Source organism: Nuphar pumila, chromosome 7 (genome assembly GCF_984573655.1).
Source record: "Nuphar pumila chromosome 7, dmNupPumi1.hap1.1, whole genome shotgun sequence".
NCBI classification, from domain to species: Eukaryota; Viridiplantae; Streptophyta; class Magnoliopsida; order Nymphaeales; family Nymphaeaceae; genus Nuphar; species Nuphar pumila.
This window is the reverse complement of record NC_143255.1, coordinates 120583519-120608156: the sequence shown is the minus strand read 5'-3', so window position 1 is coordinate 120608156 and position 24638 is coordinate 120583519. Positions and strand designations below refer to the sequence as shown.

Below are 24638 nucleotides of genomic sequence, written 5' to 3'. Positions count from 1 at the left end.
TTATCATCACGCTTCAGATCAAGTTCAGACAACGTTGCCAAGAGAAGCTCTTTCACATCTTCACCGAACTTTGAAGAGTTCTCCTTTCGTCCTGACGAGCTCTCACCCTTTTAGAACTTTCCTTTGTTCTGCGAATTGTGCCAACAATTGGCTTTTATGTGGCCTCACTTGTTGCAAAGATAACATGTGGGTACATTTTTTACATTATAGAGAGGTGGCCTCGCATTCTGGGTAGGCAATAGCCCACGTCCCCCTGGAGTACCTCGTCCTTGTCCTCTGCTGCCACCAAAATTATTATCACCACGTCCCTGGCCAAAAGAAACATCAGTAGCAAGAACCTGTCCACCAGTCTCATGTGACATCTCTTTCAAAGTCATCTCATATTGAAGTAATTTTGCTTGCAAGTCTTCAAATGATGGTAGATCAGGTAGGCATAGCAAGGAAGTCGAGAGAACATGAAATTCTGGTCCCAATCCATTCAAGGTTTGCCTGACCTTGTCTTTATCTGCCACTTCATACCCTACAACTGCAAGTTGATCACTAATGGTCTTAACCTTATTCAAGTACTCCATGACAGACATGAAACCCTTAGTCAGGAGTTGAAATTCACGCTGAAGAAAGGAAATTCTAGCCTCTGATATCTGAGAGTACGTCTTCACTAGTCTGTCCTACAATTCTTTTGCTGAGCATTCGTCTGGAATTCCCACCAATACTTCTTGAGAGATAGTGGAGATAATAAAAGCAACTGTAGCTTGATCACGCTTCATCCAAATCTCATATTGGGGATTTGGAATTTGTTGTATGAAATCAGCCTCATTTCCATTCTTAGTTTCTTGTATGATAAATTCTGGAGGGGCTGGGATTGATCCGGTGCTATGTCACATGGGTGCGGGTGCGGGCGCGGGTGCGGGTGCGGGTGCGGGGATTCGGCACTTCCAAAAAACCCGGGTGCGGGGGTGCGGCAGGGGCAAAAATGTCAATATATATATATATATATATATATATATATATATATATATATATATATATATATATGGGATCGGGATTCCCCTCCCTTACGAATCTATTTTTTTTTTTAAAAGCAGCTGTCTGCTGCTTTTTAAAAAAAAAAATAAAGCAGCTGTCTGTCAGCCAGCTGACAGAGCTGCTTTTTTAAAAAAAGAATCCAGCTGCTGTCAGCCAGCTGACAGAGCTGCTTTTTTAAAAAAAGAATCCAGCTGCTGTCAGCCAGCTGACAGAGCTGCTTTTTTAAAAAAAGAATAGCAGCTGACAGCTGCTGTCACAGCTGCTGTCAGCCAGCTGACAGCTGCTGTCACAGCTGACAGACAGCAGCTGACAGACAGCAGCTGACAGACAGCTGCTGTCAGCTGCTGTCAACAGTTTTTTTTTTTAAAAAAAATTCGCAGCATAGGTGATAGGGCAAATTTTTTAAAAAAAAAAAATCCAAAAAAAAAATGGACTTAAATGATCCTGGGTGCGGTCAACGCACCTAGGATCATTTGACCGCACCCGGTACCGCACCCGCACCCGCACCCGCGTCGAGTCGCGTCGACGCGGGTGCGGCACCCTGCTAGCCGAATCCCTGTGACATAGATCCGGTGAGATGTCCGGAGAGATCTTGACTTTTAATAAAAGGAAGAATTTGTCTTTTCCAGATTAGGAAATTTGAATTGGTAAGTTTTTTAGAAATGAGTTGACCGAGAAAATTAGATGAGAGAAATGACTGAGAAGAAGAGTCGATGGCTAATTTTTTTTTTGGCGTGTGCAATCAGTACAACAGAATGAAGGTTTATGTAGATCACGATGCAATAAGTAAGTCTCGTTTTTCCCTTTTTTTTGGGGGAAAAAACTCGAGTACTTAACTTGAATGAGAAATAACAGATCTGGTGTACAACTCTAATCTGATTTCAAAGTTTGATACTTAAGATTGCACACAACAATAACAAATATAAAGAAGCAGCAAGCTAAAATCAAGGATTAAGGAAGAAAGGTAGATGAAGAAAGGCAGATCTAAAAAAAAAATTTAGACTATAGATCTGATTCTAGCCAATTATTAGATCTGATGCACAAATCTGGGAAAACAAAACCCGATCCAACAAACAAACCCGATATGCAAGAATAACGTGAAAGGAATCAAACAAAGAAATGACATGAAACTGATTTGGTGCAAAAACAAATCAGTTTCAGGAAATAGGGTTGTCGTGAAATTGATTTGACGCAAACCTAGAAAAGTTTTAGTAAACAAAAGTATCGTGAAACTGGTTTAGCACAAACCCAACTCAGTTACAAGGAGATGATGATTACGTTAAATCAAACCCAACTCAGTTTCAGAAATAGAGATGCGGTACACAAAAATCTAGAGAATGAAAGATAGAAATCGTGATGCTCAGTTTTAGATCTGAATAACAGAATCGTAATCTAGAGAAAACTGGAGAAGAAATGAATGAAGAGTAAATATTAAAGACACAGAACAATGAATGGATAGAAGAGAGATAAGGATGAGAGTGAGATCTCTTAGGGACGTACCTGTTGGAAAAAACTTCAGCCCTCGAATCAGATCTGCTCTGATACCATGTGAGAATAATCCAGAATCGATGAACAAGAAGCTGCAGAGAAGAAAGGGAATGGGGCCGCAACTAATCACGTTTTTCCATAATGGAAAAATCGTGATCTCTTCAATACTTATAATGTAAAACCTAATACATGGCTATATAATGCAAATATCCCTAATAAGTTACATATTTACAAGTTTGTCCAATATCAGTTGGACATGTTACACAGGGGGAGTTTGGATCCGGGTTCGGATCCAAACCTTAAGTACAAACACAAGTGCACTCTGTCTAACACCAGTGGCCCCTGCCTCCTCTCCCAAATGCCGCAGGGGGCCTTTGGCTCCTGCGCTCCCTCTCTCTGCTCGTTTTCTCAGCAGGGGCCATCGGGCCCTGCCCTTTTTACTTTTTCCAGCAGGGGCCATCGGCCCCTGCTACCCAACTCCAAATATCCGGCAGGGGCCATAGGCCCCTGCCCTTCTTTTAAATCTGGTAGGAGCCTTCGGCTCCTGCCCCTCTTTTGAAAACCCAGCAGGGGCCGAAGGCCCTTGCCCCTCTTATTTTTGAAACCCGGCAGGGGCCGATGGCCCTTGCCCTTCTTTAAATATCCGACAGGGGTCGATGGCCCCTGCACCTGTTCCTTTGGCAACATGGGTCATTGGACCCTGCCCTGTTCTTAAGTCAGCAGGGGTCGTTGACCCCTGCCTTGTGTTGAGGAGAAGCCGAGTCTTCTCCCTGTCCTTTGCTTGTTCATTTATATTTCATGCTAATATCACATATTTACAGTTGCGCAACAGAGCCCGTTCGCGCCCCGCGAACCGAACCAACGATCACCTACGCTCGTAGACGACTTCTTCCTCGCAATACCCCAAGGTAGGGGAAGTTGCACAAGGACTTAAATAATTGAATCAAGCTTAGATAATTAAAGATCAAAAGGACTTATTATATATTTCTATAAATATACGTATATAAGTATGTATTTAATTCAAGGACGCGGTTTCACGATCTTTGTCCTTTGTTTTTGCATTTCCTGTTTTCTGTTGCCACCGCACTTTGCGCCCAGGCTTTTTACTGCTTCATATACTTTTGCTCTAGGATGCGGTTTAACGATCTTTGTCCTTTGCTTTCACACGCTTTTTCTGTCATTTTGCTTTGCCGTCGCGCTTCGCGCCTAAGCTTTTGCTTTCACAATTACTGCTTTCTATTCTTTTGCTCAAGGACACGGTTTCGCGATCCTTGTCCTTTGCCTTCACATTTCCTGTTTTCTGTTGCCGTCGCACTTTGCGCCCAGGCTTTTTACTGCTTCCTGTTCTTTTGCTCAAGGACGCGATTTCACGATCCTTGTCCTTTGCTTTCACATTTTCTATTTCTGTCATTTTGCTTTGCCGTTGCGCTTCGCGCCCAGGCTCCTGCTTTTTGCATTGCTGTCTTTTGTTTTCGCCTTGCCATCGCACGTGCTTTTTCCCTGTTGCATTTTTCACATAGAATTCCATGGTTATGACCTCATAGAATGTGCTTCGGCCTCCACCACTCTCGCTCTCGCAATCGTGGTGGATTTGAGGCTTAAACAGTGCAACCTCGAAGTTAATTGGGTCCTTTGTGAGGTTCCCAGTTCTTCGATTGCACAGTTCTGCCGGTAAAGTTTGAGCTCCCTTTTTGAGTGATGCGCTATTGCATCTAAGCCTCCCCGACTCAGCGTATTCGGGAGTACCTTTTCTTCTATTTCGTATACCCGATATGTTTCAAGAAAATCCTTGATCTGGGGCAAGATCAAGCTGATGGGCAATGAGTTCTTTTGCGTAGCCCGTTTACCGAGACCAGTGTCGAGACCTGCGTAACATCCAAACATTGCGTTATCGGATGCGAGATTCAAGAAAATCACATGCCATATGTCGGCAAGTTGTTGATCGTTTCGAAAGATTTAGAATGTTAAAATAAGTTTTTAAAACATTATATCTATGCGAAACACACTGCTAAGGCTCCTATTGAGGACCTATATCCCTTTCCTCGTAGTGTACTCTTGAACATGCGAGTCATGTTAGTACTACGACGATTGGATGATATGGTCTTATGACCTCGATTAGTGCTTTGCGCACGTATTGGAAAACACATAAAAATGAGATCACCTTTATAGGCAATATGCTCATTTGGTCAAAAGACCAGAGCATATAAAATGAGTCGCCAATTAATTTACCCCTGACACACTCATTCGCTTCTTGTAATCTGTTAAGGTAGAGGACATATCGGTACACACACTCCAATGGACAAGTTGTTAACAACCACCCATGGGCAAATATCTGACTTTTTCGGTCATTGGAGTTAGGGGATGAGACTACCAGGCATTATCCTAGGTGGTAGATCACATGGACTTCTGCAGAAGTAGGATGCATCCGTTGCCACTTTCCAGCCTTTGGGAAATCTTCTCTCGGATGAAAGCCGTCCCCTTTAGAGTAGACTCAACTAGTTATTCGAGTTATTCAAATGTACATAAAATAATAGATGCATGAACTAGTCTCAGTTGTTTCTACTTCTGCGTGTACCCGCAAGCCAACTATTATCGAAACATAAATTAACCTGTCCACACTGCTTGAAAATTGTGTTGTGATAAATTTTAGCATAAGACTTACTAGTTTCTCAGTAGTTTTCAACTTACTACCTAATTCTTGCTAGTTCTTTACCTGATATGTATAATATCTATGTTAGACTCAATTATTGTTTTTTGCATTAATTATTTATGTTTTATTCAGTTTTTTCTGTTCATGTGCTCACCTACTAGTTTTTCGCGAAACTAACCCATTTCATGGGTACAAGTGATGAATAGGTGCATAACAGGCGATGACGCAACTGCGAGATGACCTTAGGATCCACTGTTTCTGCTCGTAGTTCTTCTCCTGGATATTTTGGGTTTTTTGTTATGGTTTCCCTAGAGGTATCCGGATTTTGTACAAACTTGATACTTTCTTTTAATAGATAAAATGGTTTTCCTAAGTATAATTGCAAATCGTCCATGGTAAATCCTTGTTCCCTCGCTAACGTGCCCAAAGTTGTCAAACTTGTCATTTTTCTTTTAAAGAAATCGTTTTCGCTGATTTTAAAAATAAATTATGTAAAGAAAATGAATTTTCCAACTATTTCAAAGGGTTTATAAAGTTCAAAATTTTGGGGTGTTACAATATTTGTGTGAATCCTCATTGAAATATCTTTTTTTTGCTTATTTTCAAGCATGTGTTCTTGAAAGATTGTTTATTGTTATTGGTCTATATGTGATTTCTTCGTTGGTTCTAAATTATTGCATGGTTCATTTATATATGCATTAGTTGTTGGTTTAAATATTGTTTCTAATTGATCCATGGTTATTTATATCTTGCGCCGTGTAAAGATGATTTGTTCTTGAGTTATTTCTTCATAGTATTAATAATGATGAAAAATCTATGATTGCTATACATTAATACATCTTTTGTGATAGATATATATGTGCATGATTTTTCATAAAATAACTTTATCATTGTTTGCATCTCTTTTAATATTATTCTATTATGGTCGAGTTTGTCAGTGACTATTATGTTTATAGTTAATGACTCTTCAAAATCAATTCTTTCTTTAAATGATTTTTAAAAATGTTAAATTGACTTATTAAATATTTTGTATGTATCTTATGTTTGTGTGCTTGGCCATCCTCTCTCCATAATATATATATATATATATATATATATATATATATATATATATATATTGTTTTTTCTTATTAGATTGTTTTTGTTTTGCTCCTTTTACATGTTCTTCAAATATTGGCGGTATGGATGATTTTAAAGACATTTCGAGAATATCAAGAATTGATGATATTGAAGATTATGTAATGGAGCATATGATTGAGAACCCCTTGAAGAGGCACCAAATGGAAGAACTTGATGAAGTCTATGAAGACATTTTGTGTAATGGGTTTCTTCTTGTGTAATTTCAAACTTACAGTAAGACATAAGACACTGTAAGTTTGATGGAGGGTGTTAAGATTAATGTAATATATATATATATATATATATGGGAGTCAAGTCAATGCTAGTTTGACTAGCTCCCAACAGCTAGAGTTCTAGCCGTTGGGAGCTTTCTCTCGTTCTTTAATGTGGGAGGACTTCCTCTCTCTATTCCACTTATTTTCTTGTTCGCTCCTCTACTTTTCTCTATAAATATGGGTAGGTGTGTGTCTTTGTAAGGTGAGAGAGTGACAAGTAGTTCTAGATATTTTTGAGTGTTCTTGAGTGCATTTTGTAGAGGTTTTTATGTATTTATTTTATTGTTCATTATGAATGAAATCATTTATTCACAAAACTTGTATTAGTTTGTATCTTGTTAGTATTCAAATGTATTTTGATTTGGCATTTTGATTATGATTTGGAATGTCTTGGGTTCCATGCCATTTTGTGACAATATTAAACATAATAAAACCTTCTAATATACTAAATAAATCATGCTAAACACATATGTACTACTAGATTTACCATTTGGTGGCTAGATCTATGCAAACAAGAGTGTGTACCACTATATAGTATCAATGGTAAAGAACCACCATATATATATATATATATATATATATATATATATATATATATATATATATATATATATATATGAGAGCAAAATGGACGACCATGAGATATTCTTTTAGTAATAAAAGGCTACAGGAGGCACTGTTTTTTTCTCTTTTTTGGGTTGGGGTGTGTGTGTTGGTTTATGGACTTATCCCTACTCGTCTTATTTGTCTTTTCTCTGTTTGTATCTCCTTTCTTCTTTCAAATATCTTCATAACTTGTTTCTCACAACTGCTAGGCTTAAGCAATCAAAACATAACCAAATGTGACAAATGTCTGGTAAAAAAGACATTCAAACAGTAGTCTCAGCTATTCACATTCCACAATTTTCATGTGTTTCCTACTTTCAAGATTGCTTTCTCAACCACCCATCTTATATGGTGAAACAATTTTTGAGCTTCTCAAATCTGAATATGCATCAGCAGGCTGTTTTTTGTTGTATTTTGCCCGTCCAAAACCATTTTGCATCTCTTTTTGTGTATTTTCTTTTTTGACGACAATTTATGTCACATCTATGACAGTTTATTCTGATATCAGGTCCTTTCAAATTTAAAGGGGATAAGGATTGTATGATTAATGAGCCAAAAGTAGAAGTGAATCATTATTCATGGACTAAGGTAATTCTTTACCAGAAGCTCTCAACTTTTTTTCTGTTTTCTTGCTACACGTCGAAACCATTTTCTGTCTATGACTATGGACCACTCATTCGAGTTCAAAAGTTAAGCTATGATTTAGATGGCCATGAGCAACTTTTGTTCATCATTTTTTAAATTTCCATGTTCTTTTGGATGATGGATTTATGTTGCTAGAAGCATTTATGCAGTTGAGTTATTATTTATTAGATAATTTGTTTGCTTTGTAGGTATCCAGCATTATTTATGTTGATTCTCCTGCTGGTACTGGATTCTCATATGCAGATAATGATGACTACGCTACTGATGATACAAAGGCAGTTATCGATTTATATGACTTCATTGTAAAGGTTTGTAACCATTGATTAAACTACTGAATTATAGATAGCAAAATATAGAAGTTGTGAACATCTTATGTTGATGATGTAGTGGTTTCTCGAGTTTCCTGAATTCCTATCCAATCCGTTGTATGTGGGTGGAAGCTCTTATGGTGGTATCTATGCTCCTGCTTTATCACTAAAAATAGTTGATGGTAAGCAAATGTAGCCTTTATTTTCTGCGAAAACAGTAAATTTAATTTTCGTTCCTTTTTTTTGCGTAGGTTATTCTGAAAGCTTGACATTGTTTAGCTTACCTTTTAATGTCTTCATGGCAATTTTAGAATCCGTTCTGAAGTCATGATGTAATCATGCCCTTCTCTGTGGAGGATAACATAAAAACATGGTGTGATAATAAAAGTGGAACTTGCAAATAGTGACCATATGTAGAAATGTTTAAAATCTTGTTCAGACCAGCATTTTGAATCTTATTTTGGAAAATTCCAATTCTTTTGTTGGTGAGGATTCTGTTATGATACACAAGTTGTATTTCTGAGCTGTAAGATGCAAACAATGACATAAATAATGCATATCAAATTTGAAGACAAAAATTAGTGAACAACTTTGCCAGAAATAAAAAAGAGTAACTAGAAAAGATTAAAAAAAGGTAAACATATATAATCTATTAACAAGCACGATAAAATATGGCAAATTTAATTATTCTCACTTTCCCAATTTAGGACATGAACAAACCTGAATGGGTAACTTGTTCCAACAAGAATAAATATTAACTTTTCCATCTATGTAGTTAAGACATTTTTAAATTTACAAATTGCTTGATTTAAAATCAGTGTCATAAAAATTAACTTTTCAACATTTTTTTCCTCATATATTCTCTACTGGGTGACTACTCATCACCTGTTACTCTTTGCTATGAATGATACTTCTCTTTCTTCTCGAGAAAAGAAAAACAAAGCTATTGCAACTCTAATAGGTTTAAACCATGCCTTGTCACCTTTTGAAGATTTGGTTTTGGTTTCTTGAAATTTAACATCAGCATATTTTTGTCATTAGCATATTTTTTGGCATGATAATATTTGACAGTTGGGCATATCAATGTTTAAATATTACATCAACCAAAGATGATGAGCTAGTTGGTAAAATAACATTTAACAATTTGTTCATGGTTTGGTATACCATTCTGAACCCTTTTTTAGTCAAACTTTTGTTTGAGATGTGCTCTATTTGTTTCAATTGAGTAGCTCTTGTGATGTTTTTTGTTGTTGATTCTTTACCTAAATTTTTCCATGCAGGCATTGAAGCTGGTGTAAAACCAAATATAAATTTCAAGGTAAATATTTTTTTTAAAACTGTTAGCCAATGTATATTTTCGTGTTCTATAGGAGAAAACAGAAATAGAAGTGATAAAAAATGTAGTGGCAGATCTGAAGCATAATAATTTCAGTGCTCAAGGTGTCCAGAGCTACATTATGTTTTCAGCTCAACCTACTCTGATCTTGAACAGCTCCTGAAAAATATATTTGATCATTTAAGTGGTGTTACTTGAAATCCAATAGTGCACATTTGTGCATGTCATAGTATGCAATTCATATAGATAATGAACTCCATGGTATTGCTTATACTTTTTTTTTAAACCAGGGGTACATCGTGGGCAATGGGGTTACTGATTTCAGATATGATAGCGACAGCAGAGTTCCATTTGCTCATCATATGGGGCTCATTTCAGATGAATTATATGAGGTTTCTCTCTCTCTCTCTCTGTATATATATATATATATATTATATACATACATAAATTGTATATATAAACTGAAGACTTTGGTTTGTCAAAGGATTTGCGAGATTCTTGCCATGGTAGTTATTGGAATGCGAGCAATATTGACTGCCTGAGAAACTTGCACACTTACACAAAGGTAGGTTAAATTTCAGATTATTATTGATCTTCTTTAATTAACTACTATGAATCTAATACTGTTGTATTGCAGATGATCGATGGAATAAATTATTATCACATTCTTTTTCCTCCTTGCCAATTTTACACGTCACTTCGTGATGCTAATTGCTTCATAAGTGAAGACCAGCTTCTGAGACATCCTGTGTCAGATAAAGTGAGGGACTATATTGATTGTGATGACACAATTATTGAAGGATCAAATCCTTTAACTGCCAAAATGTCAGCCCTACTAGCTCAGGAGAGTGCCTATTGCTTTGTGAGTCAACATTCTTTCTCTAATGACATCAACCAATAGTTAATGAGATTTCTTCTACGTTTCTCTTGAACCTCACAATTAAAAATATGAAGCTAATTACTTTGAACAAAAATGGTAATGTAGATTTAGTGTTCTTGTGCATGCCTATCCCAGAATTTTATAACAGTAATTTATGATGTTAAAAGCTTCAAAAAAAATTTGATTGCATCATTTGATATTCTATTGATAGGACTACCGCAACTGTCCTGCTATTTTGTTTAATCCACAAACCTCAAGGAGTGATGTACTTGCAGTGCAGGTAATGTTTTTCTGTGTGATATTCTCTGGAGTTTCATTTGCATCTAATTTTGTCTGTCCTTTTGCCAGTGACATTGAAGATGAGATCTGGAGATGCACAGAGAATTACAATAGCTGTCATTTTTTCTGTTGTTATCATGTTTATAGGACCATCTACCATCTTTGATTATAGAGTTTTCATGCAGAGAGACTTCCTCTCACTCTAGCTTATTTTGACATAAGTGATGTTTCATTCGTTTTTACTACTTTTACACTGACAGGAAGATGTATCTGGTGAGTGGAAAAGGTGCACAGATCGTCTTGTATACCAAAGAAGCTTGACAAGCTTGATACAGCATCACCTGAATCTCACAATGAAGGGCTACTGTGCCTTTATATATAAGTATTTGTTACTCCATGTAGTTCATGAAACATTGCAGAAGTCATTCTAGATTTTGAGTTAATTTAAACATTGGATGGATGCAGCCTTATGAAATGCAACATTCTTGCTTTTGATTTCATTATTCATCACATTCAATACATTATTTTAGGTGAATTATTTTCTTTTTCCATGAGAATACATTTAATAACATCAAGAATGAAAATTTAATAGGGTAGGTTTTGAAATTTCTTTTCCAAGTATCACGTTGTATAATTGTTTATCTCATTCTACAATATGCTTAATTTCATTATCCCTGATTAGGCTTGTGGTACAGTAGGTTTGGCAAAAATGACATAGATGTGTGCAGTTTTGCTATCCATATTTCAGCCAAATTTGTATTGCAAGCGGATGTGAATGAGATTAGAACAATGTTGAAAAAATCCATACAAAAGAGATAGTTGTTTAGAGAATCAATGACTATAAATGATCTTGCATTTGTTCAGTATTGCTTGTGGTGAAGAAACATATCATATGAGATTTTCGTATTGGAAGATTGTGCCCTACCATACCTTTCATGTATTTTTGGCAATTAGGAATGTGCTTCTAGGTTGCCTTATGGTTTTGAAGTTTGGAGTAAGCTTCAAAACTCTTTAGTAGATTATCTTAAGCTTCAAAACTCTTTAGGAGATTATCTTAAGTAAGCTTTAAAATCCTGATTCTCAGCTTTCTCCAAAAGTCTCGTGCAATTAAGATGAGCTTATTTCTTGCAAAATGGATTGAAATGCATTTTAACAGTGTAACAAAGTCAATTTTGTGATCAATTGGTACTAATGCAGCAAAGTCTTTTATGTCCTTAGAGGCCTTGAAGATGAATATAAGAGTTTCTTGACAGGATGACTGCAAAGTCTTCTTGTTTTTCAATTTGTCCTTTGCTTTTTCATTAAAATTGCTGGAAAATTAACTCATGGTGCTTGGAAATTTATTTTAAACCAAGCAGGTATTGTTCTCTCATCTGCTACTTTTCCAACACACATCTGAGTACAAGTACTGAAATAACTTGATACCCAATCAGACATAGGAGATGGTGCAAAATTAAAAATTTTGTCAAAGATATGTTCAGCACACATTTGTGTGGTGAAGCTTTATCAAAATATCGTTAGTTTGGAGATTATCTGTATTTTCTTTGGCTGTTGCTACAATAAATAATATGCCTCATTTATGGAAATGTTTTCTTCGTTGACAACATTGGATATTTAAAGTTTTATAATTTTACATGCATTATTTGAAGATTTTAGTTAAAATTCTTTACATAAAATAGATATTTTTTTCCCCAGTGGAGATCATGACATGGCCATTCCATATATTGGAACACTTTCATGGATTAAGTCATTGAACTATTCTGTGATTGAAAAGTGGAGACCTTGGTTTGTGGGAGACCAGATAGCAGGGTATGATACTCATCTTATTGGAGATCACTTAATATATTTTGTGCAAGATGCAGAATTGCCGAGTGTGTGCTTGACTGTGTTACACTCTGTATGCTCTGGCCATATTGGTTGAAGCTTTCTGATTGGTCTTGATTCCTAGTATGTAATTTTAATATTTAGTAATTTATTACTTACAGGTATACCATTCTTTTTGACCATAATCTGACATTTGCCACAGTGAAGGTAGAAATCCATTCACCCTTTATGTAGTTGAACTTACTGTTCTTTTTTATGGATATCTTGACAAAAATAAATGTGATGCTGTTGAATTGACAGGGAGCTGGTCATACAGCTTCTGAGTGGATGCCTCGCGAAATGCTTGCTGCTTATGCACGGTGGATTGATGGCAAGCCTCTATAATGTGGTAAGAGTATTATGTAGCATGTCCAAGACTTTGAAACATTAGCTTTATACTCTAGGCATACTGTATAACAAACGGCCCTTGAGCATCATTTCATATGGTCAACACTGATGATTAGCAACATATTGTTCTTGCTGTTCCAGTGGGCTTTTTCTGTGCCATCAACACTGTACTTGTGTTAACAAATTTAGTCACTGTTTTAAACTCAGGCAAAATGGGAAGACATCTTCCTTGGCTACATGAAAAGCCCTTACTCTGTGTTTCTTCATTTATGAATAGCATGTGTGTACACACGAGTTTGTATATCGTCTCAATGTTTGGTCAGTGGCGGATTCATATCCATAAAGTTAGATTTTTTACTAGGAAAAAGTAGGAAAGATTCACCTTTGCTACAAGAAAGCAGATCAGCTTATCCTACTATGGAGCCGGTATTGGAGTGGGGATGAGAGCGGTGATGGGAGCAGAGATGAAAATGGGTGATGGGAGTGAAGTTGTCAACTGCATCCTTGTGCAGATCTAGTTGAAAAGGGGAGAGATGGAATATGGCCTCCCAAATAGCAGCAAGGATAGGGGATTCATTGAAATCCCCATCTCCCCTTGCATCTTGGGCACCCAGACGGTTCTTATAAGTTTTTTTCATTTGTATTACAGTCTTCCCTTTTCAGTGATCACTTGATGATGCTATGGGAGTCATAGGAAACTTTATAAGGGCATCAGGGTATGCTACTAAAGTATGAAAATATCATGATAATATCACAATGACATTGTGTTAGCTTTACTTTCTTAACTTGTGATACAGATGCAAAAAAAAAATCTCAAGAAAATGATGGATACAAGCTTGATGCTTCCAAATACCAAGTGTAGTAGTAGCACTATAGGGGTAGGCACAAAATCTTGGTCTGACAGATATTTTAAAAAGATATTTAAAGAGGGGTTTATGATAGCCATCTTTGCAACATCTCCAGGCACTCCTTTGGCTTGTACTCTGGTGCAGTGTGACCTGCTCTCTGCACCACATAATTATGAAAAAATGAAAGATGGACTTCTCATAGGTTTCCAGCCATCTGCCATATACTCTTTTCTGTTTTTCTTCAGGCAGCATCACCTAAGTTTGACCACCATTTTGGACTCTCATTTCTTACATGCTGTTAAAATTCAATAGCCATGAGTTAGTTATGGAATCAATTCTGCTATCAAAGTTGAAGAAAAGATGATGAAATATATGCATTTAAAGAATGATCTAAAAGAACCAAATGGTTTCCAAACAAGTGGTACATAGAATGGTAACACGAGAACTAGAGAGAGCACATTAATAATGCTTACCTTGCTATTTGGTCGTCCAACCACCATGATCTCCAAGGGTAGATGATTGAGTAGTTGAAGGATGATGCAATGGAAAGCAAGCTCGTCGAGGGTTTCCTTTCCATTTTTCATATGAAAGTTGATGTTTTCTCACCAATAGAACAAATGAGATTTTTTTTTTCATGATTTAGTTACAGAAAATTTTCTTAGGTCTCGTTTGTTTCATTCCTACCAATGAGAAAGAGCTGTCGTGGGAAAGAGATCCCATCATTGGAAGGCCATCCCAGGTGAAAGATATGAAGGTTTTCCTTCAGTTTTAGAAATATTTGTTTCATGTTAGGAGGGTGGGAGATGTGTGTTCATGTTTGTTTCATGTGGGAAAGAGAGGTGAGAAATATGAAAGTATAAAGCAAGACACTGCCCATACACTTTAGAAACAATTCATACGTGAATCCATTCACAAAGGGGGCTTGTGATTGGATTTTTGTATCAAATTTTTAAAAGAGCTCATGTTGGCTATGGGCCCCACAGGAAAGTGATATGGGCATGTTTGTTACACCCAAGTACAAGGCTCCATGGGAAAGTGATACGGAGGACCCCTTAGGCCTCGTTTGTTGTATGCAACTTACATGGTAAAGTGCTGAGCTGGCAATCCTGATATAATCCGTTCCCACCATGAATGAAACTAACAAGTCATCATGGTGGGAAAGTGTCATACTGGCACAAGTGAGCCCCAGTGTTTTTCAACTACTTACCAATTTTTATATGTAAATCCAGTCATACCTCCCCCTCCCCCTTACGAAGGCTTTATATGGGCTAAGCTGGCAGGATTTTTTAGACATCCATGCCCATTCCCATGTAAAGCCTTTTCCTTACATGAGAACGAAACAAACGAGTCTTTACTGTTTGGTGAGATTTTTTTTTTACTGGTAATCTCCAAGGTGCATGTTCTTGGTGTGTTCTATGTGTATTTGTGTTGTATTATTGTATGAGGCCCACTATTTTACCATAGATGTTTGTTTTTTTCTTGTATAATTTTCATGGGAAAACTTTTTATATGAAAACTTTTTATTTGGTAACTTTTCACATGATAAAAAGTTAAAAACTTTTTGTAAGGCTTTGATGATAGCTGGCTACTCTTTTGATTTCATGATTATGATTAAGACGAATGCTCCAATGACCCGTGGACATTAGGGGTCAACGGGTCTGGTTTGGTTCGGACCCAGGTGGAACTAGACTCGGGCCTGATTTGAGATGATGGTACCGGGTCTGAATCTGAGTTCAATCAGAACCACTATAAGAGAAACCATACCCGGATCCTATAAGGATTACATGAACCATACCCGAACCATATCCGGTAAAATAATATTTTTTTAATCTTTTTTACATTGAAAATTTGTGGATCTTAGTTGGAACTCAGGTTGGGCCTGGGTCTGGTATGAAATTTCACAAACCATACCCAGATACATATATTAATTGGACTCTTTGGGTCCAACCCAGATTCTAATGGGACCTTCTCATTTATTACCAAATGGTTTGGTATGGGTCGGGTCTGGGTCAAACCCGACCCATTGGCATCCATATACATGACTGGCAGCATGTCATAGGTGATGCATGATGCTGCATGCATGATGCTGCATGCATGATGCTGCATGCATGATGCTGCATGCATGCATGCATGCATGCATGATTGTTTCCGATGGTTGTGCTTTCGTATCTTGCACCATCATGGATCTAATGCAATAAGTGCCTTTTTCATGTCTGGTTGCCAACCTTGATGTTTATTATTTGGGGTGTTCTTAGCCTCATTGCCTACAATAAATGCATTTCATCATGAACATGAGTTCATTTGTTTGATGTTTGCAAAACGCTCAAAAAAGAAAATTTGAAAGAGACATTTATTAACAGTCAGAAGAAAAATGCTAAAAAATATTATTTTGCCAGTTATGGTCAGGGTCTAGTTCATGTAATTTTTATAGGATTTGGGTATGGTTTATCTTATGGTGGGTCCTATTAGACTCGGGCAAATCAGGTTTGGGTCTGGTTTCACCTAAGTCCGAACCAAACCCAACCGGTTGACACCCCTAGTTAGAGTTCATTGTATATTTATTCTCTCTCTCTATATATATATATATGGGAAAACTTTGTTGGTGGTTCGAGGATTATATCAAACCTGCATAAATAGAGACCAACTCTGCATAAAAAAAAGGTGCTACTGGATTAATGGTAGCATGCTATAGATGAATGGAAGGCAAGCAAAAAGGATCCAATCCTCTAACATATGATGTCAGAGCATCTATGACAACGATCGTCCAACTGATGCATTCGGACAGCTAGGATTAGTCTACGTCCAGGTGAGAATGTGGACTTCCTAGCGCCGTTGGTTGGACAGCTAGGATTGAGTGTAGGATGGATCGTATCATATGTCAAGTGATCAGAACCAACGGTTTACCAGCATTCACTTCATTAAAGGATGAGTGCAAGGTTCAGCATAGCACGGTAAGCAATTTTCCTTACAATTTTTTTGAATGAGAAATACCCAATATGGTGTTTCCTGCACATCATTTCTATATTCATTTTCATCAAGACTGTTCAGTTCTATGAGTATACCATTATTACTTTGAGGTGCCACCTCAAAGGGTTGGCCTGGTTGAGATTTGATAATCAAAGTGAGGTGTGAGAAAGCCATCTTCCCACCATTGCCAAACACTCCTTTGGCTTGTACACATGCATTTCTTTCATTTTAGTTAGGATACTCAAATGGAGAAAAATGTCTTACAATTCTGCATTATTCTTTTAGTCCTCTAGATGGAGTAGTATGACCCAAGGTTGTTAAATGGGATGAGGCGAAGCGAGGCGTTGAGCGTGCGCTTCGCCTCTGAGGCTTACGCCTCTCACAACATGAGACTCTCAAGCAAGGTTGTAAATGAGATGAGGCGAAGTGAGGCGTTGAGCCTGCCTCTCACAACACTGGTATGACCATGGTGTTTAACTGGAGGGCAGATCAGGTGATCTGCCAAATCACTTTAAGAAAAGTCATTTGGCATCCTCACGGTCCACAAATTGTATAAAGACCGTGAGGTCCTCTTGAGATGAAGCAATGGACGGTGAAAATGTCAAATCTGCTCTCGTTTAACTTAAGGCGGGAAGGCAAATATCAACCAACGGAGGGCTCAGCTTGTCTGGTAGGAGCAGCTAGTGCACGTCACCTTGTATTGGGACACTACAAGTTCAAATCCCAATGGTATCGTTGTATAACTGGTAGGGGTCTGCCTAACCCCAGCTTGCCTTTCAAAAAAAAAAGAGAGAAGGCAAATATCATCAGTTTTTTGCTTCAACAATTTCAAATCATTCTCCAATAGATATTGGTTTGAAGAAAACCATTGGGTGTTAAAAAAAAGGGTGCTCAGAAGGGTTTGAAGAAAACCATTTGGAAACTTAATCCAATGGTATGTAATTGTTGCATAATAGGACCATTTCAGAACCTTTTTGCACCAATGTTTTGAAACACAAAATTTGCCCAACTAGTTCTATCTTTGTATACCGGATAATTTTTGCCACCCTCACGGATTTCATGCCCTCAAGCGTAAAACTCTAGTTTTTTTTAGCATATTTGACCCTCTAGATGTGATCTACATGTTTGGTTTAGTACAAATCAACCCTTTGGATCATATTTTTCTGATGTGTATATCAAATAAAGTTGAAAAATAAATGGCCTACAGTGATCTGAGTTTTCAACCCTCGAGAAATTATAGTTTTTTGTCGACCAAGGGTTGGTTTCTACTATTTTGACCTTGCTGAATATGTTCATGAGGTTAGATTTGGTCAAAACAACCTCCTTTTATGAGTTTCAACAAGGGAAACTGGAACCCTCAAAGATGGCCAGTATTTTTCACATGTAAACCTGCTTTATTGGCAGTGACTCCCAATAATACTAGTAATGAAGGATCAAATAAGGCTCAATTTTTGGGGGTTTTGGATCAAATGATATTGAAAATCACCAATGGTGATTTTCAGTTGTTTTGCACCGGACACCAAAACCCCCAAAATTCTTTTTGATAGGAGATTTAGCATCTTTGATCCACGAGGATGGCTGGTGGATATTGAAAATCACCATCAATTCCTCTAATCTAGCCTAAACCTAGAATTGGTTGTTACTCTTAAACAGAGGCAGTAGTCACAGACCCAAGTTTTAAATAACATAGAAAAACAATAAGAACAGAATCCTGCCCACTTGGGTCTGACCCAAACAAACCAGGGTTGGGTCTCACTTGGATCTTCAACTTATGAAAATTAACTTATTGAGAATGTTACACAAGGCTGCTTACCTTCACAGTTGCATATGTAATGTTATGATCATAACTTCTCGTAAATCTGCACAAGTGAAAGCTCTGTGATGTTAAAAGGCACACTAATCTCAGAAAATCAAAGATTGCTAATGTAAATAAAAACAAATTTGTTCGCGTACCCTGCTATCTGGCCATCAACCCACCAAGACCTCCGCTGATCAGTGACTGTGTAGTTTAAAGAAGCGATCCATCGCCGGGTCCCGATGAACGGAACAACCGTGTCATGATCACCACTGTGGAGATGGTTTAAGACTGTTATTACTTGGATGGCAGCAAAAGGAGCCAGTTTGACATGTATTTATAATCAAAGATTTTTTTGCAAAAAATTCAACTTATTAACAATATTTGCAGCTAAGACAATCAGACGGGAAATGGATTTACCTAGCGTCCCTGATTGCACCACAATTTCCTGGTTGCGTTCAAATTGATTTATTAAAAAAAATCACATGAATGCTTCTAAAATATATATCTTACTTAATACAGTTCCTTTATTGAAAAGAGGTATGGATTCACAAATTAGTCAAGAATAGAATCCTAAAACAAATGATTGCATGAAGGTTGTATGAACCATTAAAAAAAAAATTAAATAAATAAAAATAAATAAATTATGGGGTTGTATATATGATTTACCTATAAACTAGTATACGATAACCGCTACTTGTAAGATTCTTGTGATATCCGAGTGCACTCTTCACTTCATTAGTATAGTTAGATCCAATATTCCAGTTGCACCTCGCCCATTCTCCTATTGTTCCCTGCAAAGGATAACACTTATCATTTACTTAAAGCAATATCTTGACGATGTAAATTGTAACACTTAGCCTACTTGGTAACTTTGAAGAATAAGAATCTCTCTCTCTCTTTCTTAAACATGCACGTAAATTTTGATGCATTAAAATTCCTTGATTATCTGCTAGGTTTGGTTAAGATTTGTGGGTTTTGTTTGGATTCTTTGATTTGAGTTGCCCCATATGAAGCTTAACTGTTGGGTAAATTTCTAGCCTCGTAGTTAATACATCCTTTAAGATGTGTTTTGATTCAAAGAGATATACAAAAAATATGGTCATTTTGAGCATGGACAGACATGTCGATTAACTATTTTGCATATGGACATGATGCTGATGCATACCATGTATGTCAAGTATAAATTAATTTTTATAATTTAAAATAATACCCATCAATGTCTACTGTCAAAGCTTAGTGAAGGAGAAAGACATCTTGTGAGGATTCATGTCATTACAACAAAATAGTGATTTAGCAACATAGATTTAGCAGCGGTTTGGGTTTGAAGCGTTACAAAATGCTGTACCTCTTCAATCAGCCCCTTTTTCTGTCGGTCAACTGTAGCATTCAAGCTTATCTATGTAATTTTTGTTGTAGTGGAGTTTAGTCTATCATTGTTGGCCAGATTTTATAATGTCTTTTTTACTACATAAGGGGGTCAGATCTCTAGTTCAGACTATCTTGGGTGAGTGAAACAACATAAAGCCTCTTTTCTTTTTTAAAGGCAAGCTGTGGTTAGGCGGACCCCTACCAGAACAACAGCCACCCCATGTGGCAGAGGGATTCGATCCTGGGCCTTCAGCTTAACACAGGACCCCGCTTACCACATGGGATACCACCTCTTGGTTGAAGTATGTGACTACTAGCTGTGCTTTTCTTCTCAAGGCCTCCAAGATGACCTCCTTGAGTTCAAAGTTCAAACCACCACTATGTTTTGGAATTAGATGTCTATGGTAAGGCGATTACTGCTAAAAAGTCTTAAGCAAGGTTACCAAACTAGGAAGCGAAAGTGAGAAACGGTACAAGAAGTGAAAGCGAGAAGCGAGGCATTTTAAAAATTTATAAGCAAGAAGAGGTATCGTTTTTAAAATGAAACAAGACTAAAAAAGAAAACGATATGGAAAGTAAATAGGAATCAAACAAAAACTAAAATAACAAGACTATTCTTATATTTCATGATTTTTTAGTGTAGAAATTAAATTTTTGTTAATATCTAATAATGATTGTTACCAATTTAGAGAAAGCACATGGAAAGTGAGTAGGGATGGCAGTGGACCGGGGCGGAGGCGGGGGACAAGGTCTCAACCCCTGCCCTGTCTCAAAATTCTGCCCTCCATCCTTGCTTTCATTTGTGCAGAGGTTTTGATTTTAACCTCCATCCCCGGTCCGGGCGGGGCTCCATTTCTCCCGGGTTCACTGTCATCCTTAAAGATATTTTAGTTATTTTATTAATGGAGATCGGGAACGGGGTGGAGTAGAACAGGGGGGAAAGCGTAAGTCCATCCCTGCCTCCATCCCCACACAAATTTTGATTTTAACCTCATCCCCGTTTCATGTCCTCCATCCCCGGTCCAAATGGGGCGAGGTGGGGCGGGGCTCAGTTTCCCCTCGGTCCACTGCCATCCCTAAAAGTGAGTGGATGTGTGCGAGAAAGCATATAGAAAATATGAAAAGAAATGTGTGAGAAAAACATTATTCTTCTACTGAAAATCACGGAAACTCTATTTATCAAAAAGCAGCAGGCATTACTCTTGTACTTGGTGTAACAAACAATCCACAAATTTGAAAAGAACGTAGTGCCTTCTTAGGTGAATGCTTTGCAAATACCAACATATCGATCTCTAGCTAGTTTTCTGAATTCTTAAGGTAAATGTTGTGTTTTATATATTCCTATTTCTTGTACACTGGTTTACATTTGTAGCTCAATTATGTACTCCTATAAGAACTGGGGAAAAGTTTGCCTCCATATAAGCTACCTCCTAACAAAGTAAAGGAACCCATGTATTGGTTCATGCTCATATTTTTTATTTGATGAAATGTTTAAGTTATTGCATTTCATCAATCAATTAAACAAGACATTCAATAGTTTGCTAGGCACACGGAACCATAGAATGCACATGGTCGGAAGCCACCATCACATCCGCTTCGAGAACTTATTATCCGTTGTAAATTCAAATGGGCTGACCTGAATGTTCCATTCTTCTTGCAGGACCTGCGGTCCTTTTTGTTTTTACACCGAGTGACATCTCATCACTCCATGCTGTAATACTTCCTATCTGAAATGAAATGACATTATTTTTCCTATCTTTTGCTTGGTTAGTGTGATGTGTCTTTTCCAGGAAAGAATATCCAACCCGTGTTTTCTTGTAATATGCCTATTACCTTAATTACTAGTGAAGTTGAAGTTGGTGAAACCAGATTTGGATTTGAAAGTGGAAGTTGGAGAAGTATATATGGGTGACAGCAGTTTATCAAGTTGGAGCTTTCTAGAAAGGTGTGAAAAGCTATTCATAAAAAGGGCTATTTGTGAACATCCCTTTGCTGTTTACTGCTTTGGAAGGTTGTCACTGTAACATGGTACGTTCTCCTTGTTTCCCGCTAGGATGTAAGATAGGCTTCTTACTTAGGTTGGTATAGAGGACACTTAAATAATGAATGGAATCACATTTCAGAAATAGTTTTTTGTCAAAAATATATAGTGGTAATGAGATTGATTGATAAAACTTAAGCAGCTATAATAAATTACTAAAAAAAGCTGAATGGTGCAGTTGTCATTTATATTCAAACCGATCTTGTGTCTCTACTGCTAGAGCAGTTCAAGGCCATGTGCTCTTTTGAGCAATTTAGTGCCGATAATGTTATCTATGAGGTGCTCCTGAATATAATTACATAATCTGCGGATGGGCTTTCTGTGTGACCTCTAAATGTTCCCCACTTTACATAGTGCTGCTCTTTTTATCATTGGTTGAGGCCATTTTCATTTCCTGGTTCTCATTTTCCACTAAACTCTTGGATTTTCTTTCTGGGTGATGCTATTAGGTTTTCATGAGATTTTTTTTTTCTGTTTCACTAAAAGGATGAACAGTAAGTTCTAAATATTGGAGCTATTGATGGCCAAAGCTTTGGTACTCTCTCATGTTGGGTACACTATTGCAATTTTTTTACTTGATTTGATCTTGCTTCTCTATTTGCCATATGACATTCTTTTGGTAGTTTTGTTCACTATTTATTATTATGATCAAAGTCTCAAGCCTGGTACAGGCTATATGGACTTGAACTTGTGCAGCACAGGTTGGGCTCAGGTTGGCTTGTGTATAGCTCTAGTTGCATGTAATGTAACAGGAGCTTACTATAAATCCAAAATCCAAAATCTTCATTAAAAGGCAAAATTTTGCTATAATGTGTGCATGAATCAATGTTTTATTGTTCACATAATATCCTAAAGTGCTGCCCTTTTTTTTTTTGGATAAGGACCCTTCTCTACTGTGTTCCTTGAAGGATTCTGCACTTCACAGTTCTCTGAGACAGCCAGCCGTTGATCCTATCCATACAATTATTGTTTCTGATGCAGCTGCTTGATTTTGTGGAAGTCAAAGCTCCATCTATGTACTGAAATGAATGTTTCTAATGAGTTCACTGATGATGAAGATGATGATCCTTTTTCTCATGGTATTAAAGAAAAGAACACCAGTTGCTCGACTGAATTTAGCACATTAAGCTTACTTGTAGGGAATGTAATGAATGGATGTGCAATCCTTTGGTATGGTTCAATGTTTGTGGAAATAAATCTCTCATATCTACCCATTATATTATATTATATAATTATAATACTTTATTATATAATATATTTAGAATATGCTTATCCAGGTCTTTATGGCCTATATATATACATATATATTACTTTTTGTGGCGCTTAAAGGGTGCCGCTGAAGGTGAAGACTTCAGCAACACTTTTGAAGCGCCACTAAAGACCTTTATTTTTTAAAAATGTGCAACAATCTTTAGCAGCGCAGCTAAAAGTCCCCATGCACCAGCAGCGCTCTCAAGTGCTGCCATATGTAATAGACACGCTGGCGTGTGCAACGCTTGCAAAGTGCTGCTGATTATCATTAGCAGCCCTTAGCAAGCGCTGAAACCCCTTTCCCTGTAGTGTGTCTTCTCAAAATTGAGACCAGTCTCATGGATAGGGCCAATTTTTGTGTATATAGATAGTTCATATTGTATATATATTCTGTTATTTCCTTAGACACTCTTGATTTTTTGTGGTTTAAAGTGAGCGAAATTCATTACCCTGCTCCCTTCTAGAAATCAATTTTGTGACCCTTTTAAGTGGTATGTCACCATCCTTGTAGATATAATATATCATTTTCACATTGTCTTAAGCCTTCTTTTGTTTGTTAATTTTGAAAAAACTACCTAAATTTTACTGAGACTTGGACTGGAACATCCACTTTCCATTTGAAAGAGAGCTCAAAAACATTTTTTAGGGAGAAATGCATTGGAATACTGATTGATTCCTTGCACCTGAATATACACATGATAATGTTTATTTCTTACTCAAAACAAGTCATTTATAGATATTATCGAGTGTATATGAAATACTACTTAAGAATAATAAGTTTCTCAAGAGAAATTAGATAACATGAATTGCCCCACATGAAATCGAAACCTGTAATTGTTAGTATTAATGTTCTAAAGAAAAGATATCTCTATTTGATTTCCATAAAAGGAGATATCTGTGGGCTAATGTTTTCTACCTAGGTAGGTAAGGAACCCCTACTGAAAAAACATAATTTTTTCATTTTTTTCGTACATCTGACCCTTCAGATGTGATTTACATATTAAGTTTAGTGTAAGCTCATCTTTGGATCATGTTTCTCATCTTGCTTATACTTCAGATTTTATAAGGGTTAAAAAATCAACGGCCTACAATGTACTAATTGTTTCTAACCTAAAAAGAGAGATATTTTTGCATCAAAAAATTATGATCCAAGAGTTGATTCTTACTATTTTGACCATGCTGAATACATCCATGAGGTCAGATTTAATTTGGTCAAAACAGCCTTCTCCTATGAGTTCTAACTAGGGTTAGGGTGTTCCTTACCCACGAGGGTAGCAAATGCCATCCCAATATGTCTTGTTCAAAATGATAGAGAAGTCCTGTTTTTTTTTTTTTTTTAATGTGAAGAAACCACTACTCTGGTTTGGACATCCAATTACAGGCCAAGAAGTGTCACACTAACTGTAGATCTGATGCTCGCAGTGTAAAACACCATGAATACTCCCCCTTACCTACTAAGGATAGTTTCTCATTTGGCTTTGGCCTTGTGGCAAAGGGCGCACTCTTCGGGTATCAAATTCTCAACCTCCTTCAACTTGAAGG

At 37.1% G+C, this 24638-nt stretch overlaps 2 protein-coding genes across 2 annotated transcripts in view; one reads left to right on the top strand and one right to left on the bottom strand.

Moving 5' to 3' along the window:
- The window catches only part of LOC149833223 (serine carboxypeptidase 1-like), a 38164-nt gene extending 25254 nt beyond the window's left edge, over window positions 1-12910 (top strand). Inside the window, exons 3-14 of the mRNA XM_090013391.1 lie at window positions 7673-7752; window positions 7998-8117; window positions 8197-8299; window positions 9398-9435; window positions 9744-9845; window positions 9938-10018; window positions 10091-10315; window positions 10545-10613; window positions 10873-10994; window positions 12308-12421; window positions 12598-12643; window positions 12737-12910. Coding sequence (XP_089869517.1) covers window positions 7673-7752; window positions 7998-8117; window positions 8197-8299; window positions 9398-9435; window positions 9744-9845; window positions 9938-10018; window positions 10091-10315; window positions 10545-10613; window positions 10873-10994; window positions 12308-12421; window positions 12598-12643; window positions 12737-12820 — 1184 coding nt within the window. The 3' untranslated portion in view covers window positions 12821-12910. The remainder of the gene's footprint in view (window positions 1-7672; window positions 7753-7997; window positions 8118-8196; window positions 8300-9397; window positions 9436-9743; window positions 9846-9937; window positions 10019-10090; window positions 10316-10544; window positions 10614-10872; window positions 10995-12307; window positions 12422-12597; window positions 12644-12736) is intronic.
- An 846-nt stretch (window positions 12911-13756) lies between these two features.
- The window catches only part of LOC149833222 (serine carboxypeptidase-like 12), a 30939-nt gene continuing 20057 nt past the window's right edge, over window positions 13757-24638 (bottom strand). Inside the window, exons 9-12 of the mRNA XM_090013390.1 lie at window positions 19103-19227; window positions 18592-18705; window positions 18440-18497; window positions 13757-13828 (exon numbers count right to left, since the gene is read on the bottom strand). Coding sequence (XP_089869516.1) covers window positions 13757-13828; window positions 18440-18497; window positions 18592-18705; window positions 19103-19227 — 369 coding nt within the window. The remainder of the gene's footprint in view (window positions 13829-18439; window positions 18498-18591; window positions 18706-19102; window positions 19228-24638) is intronic.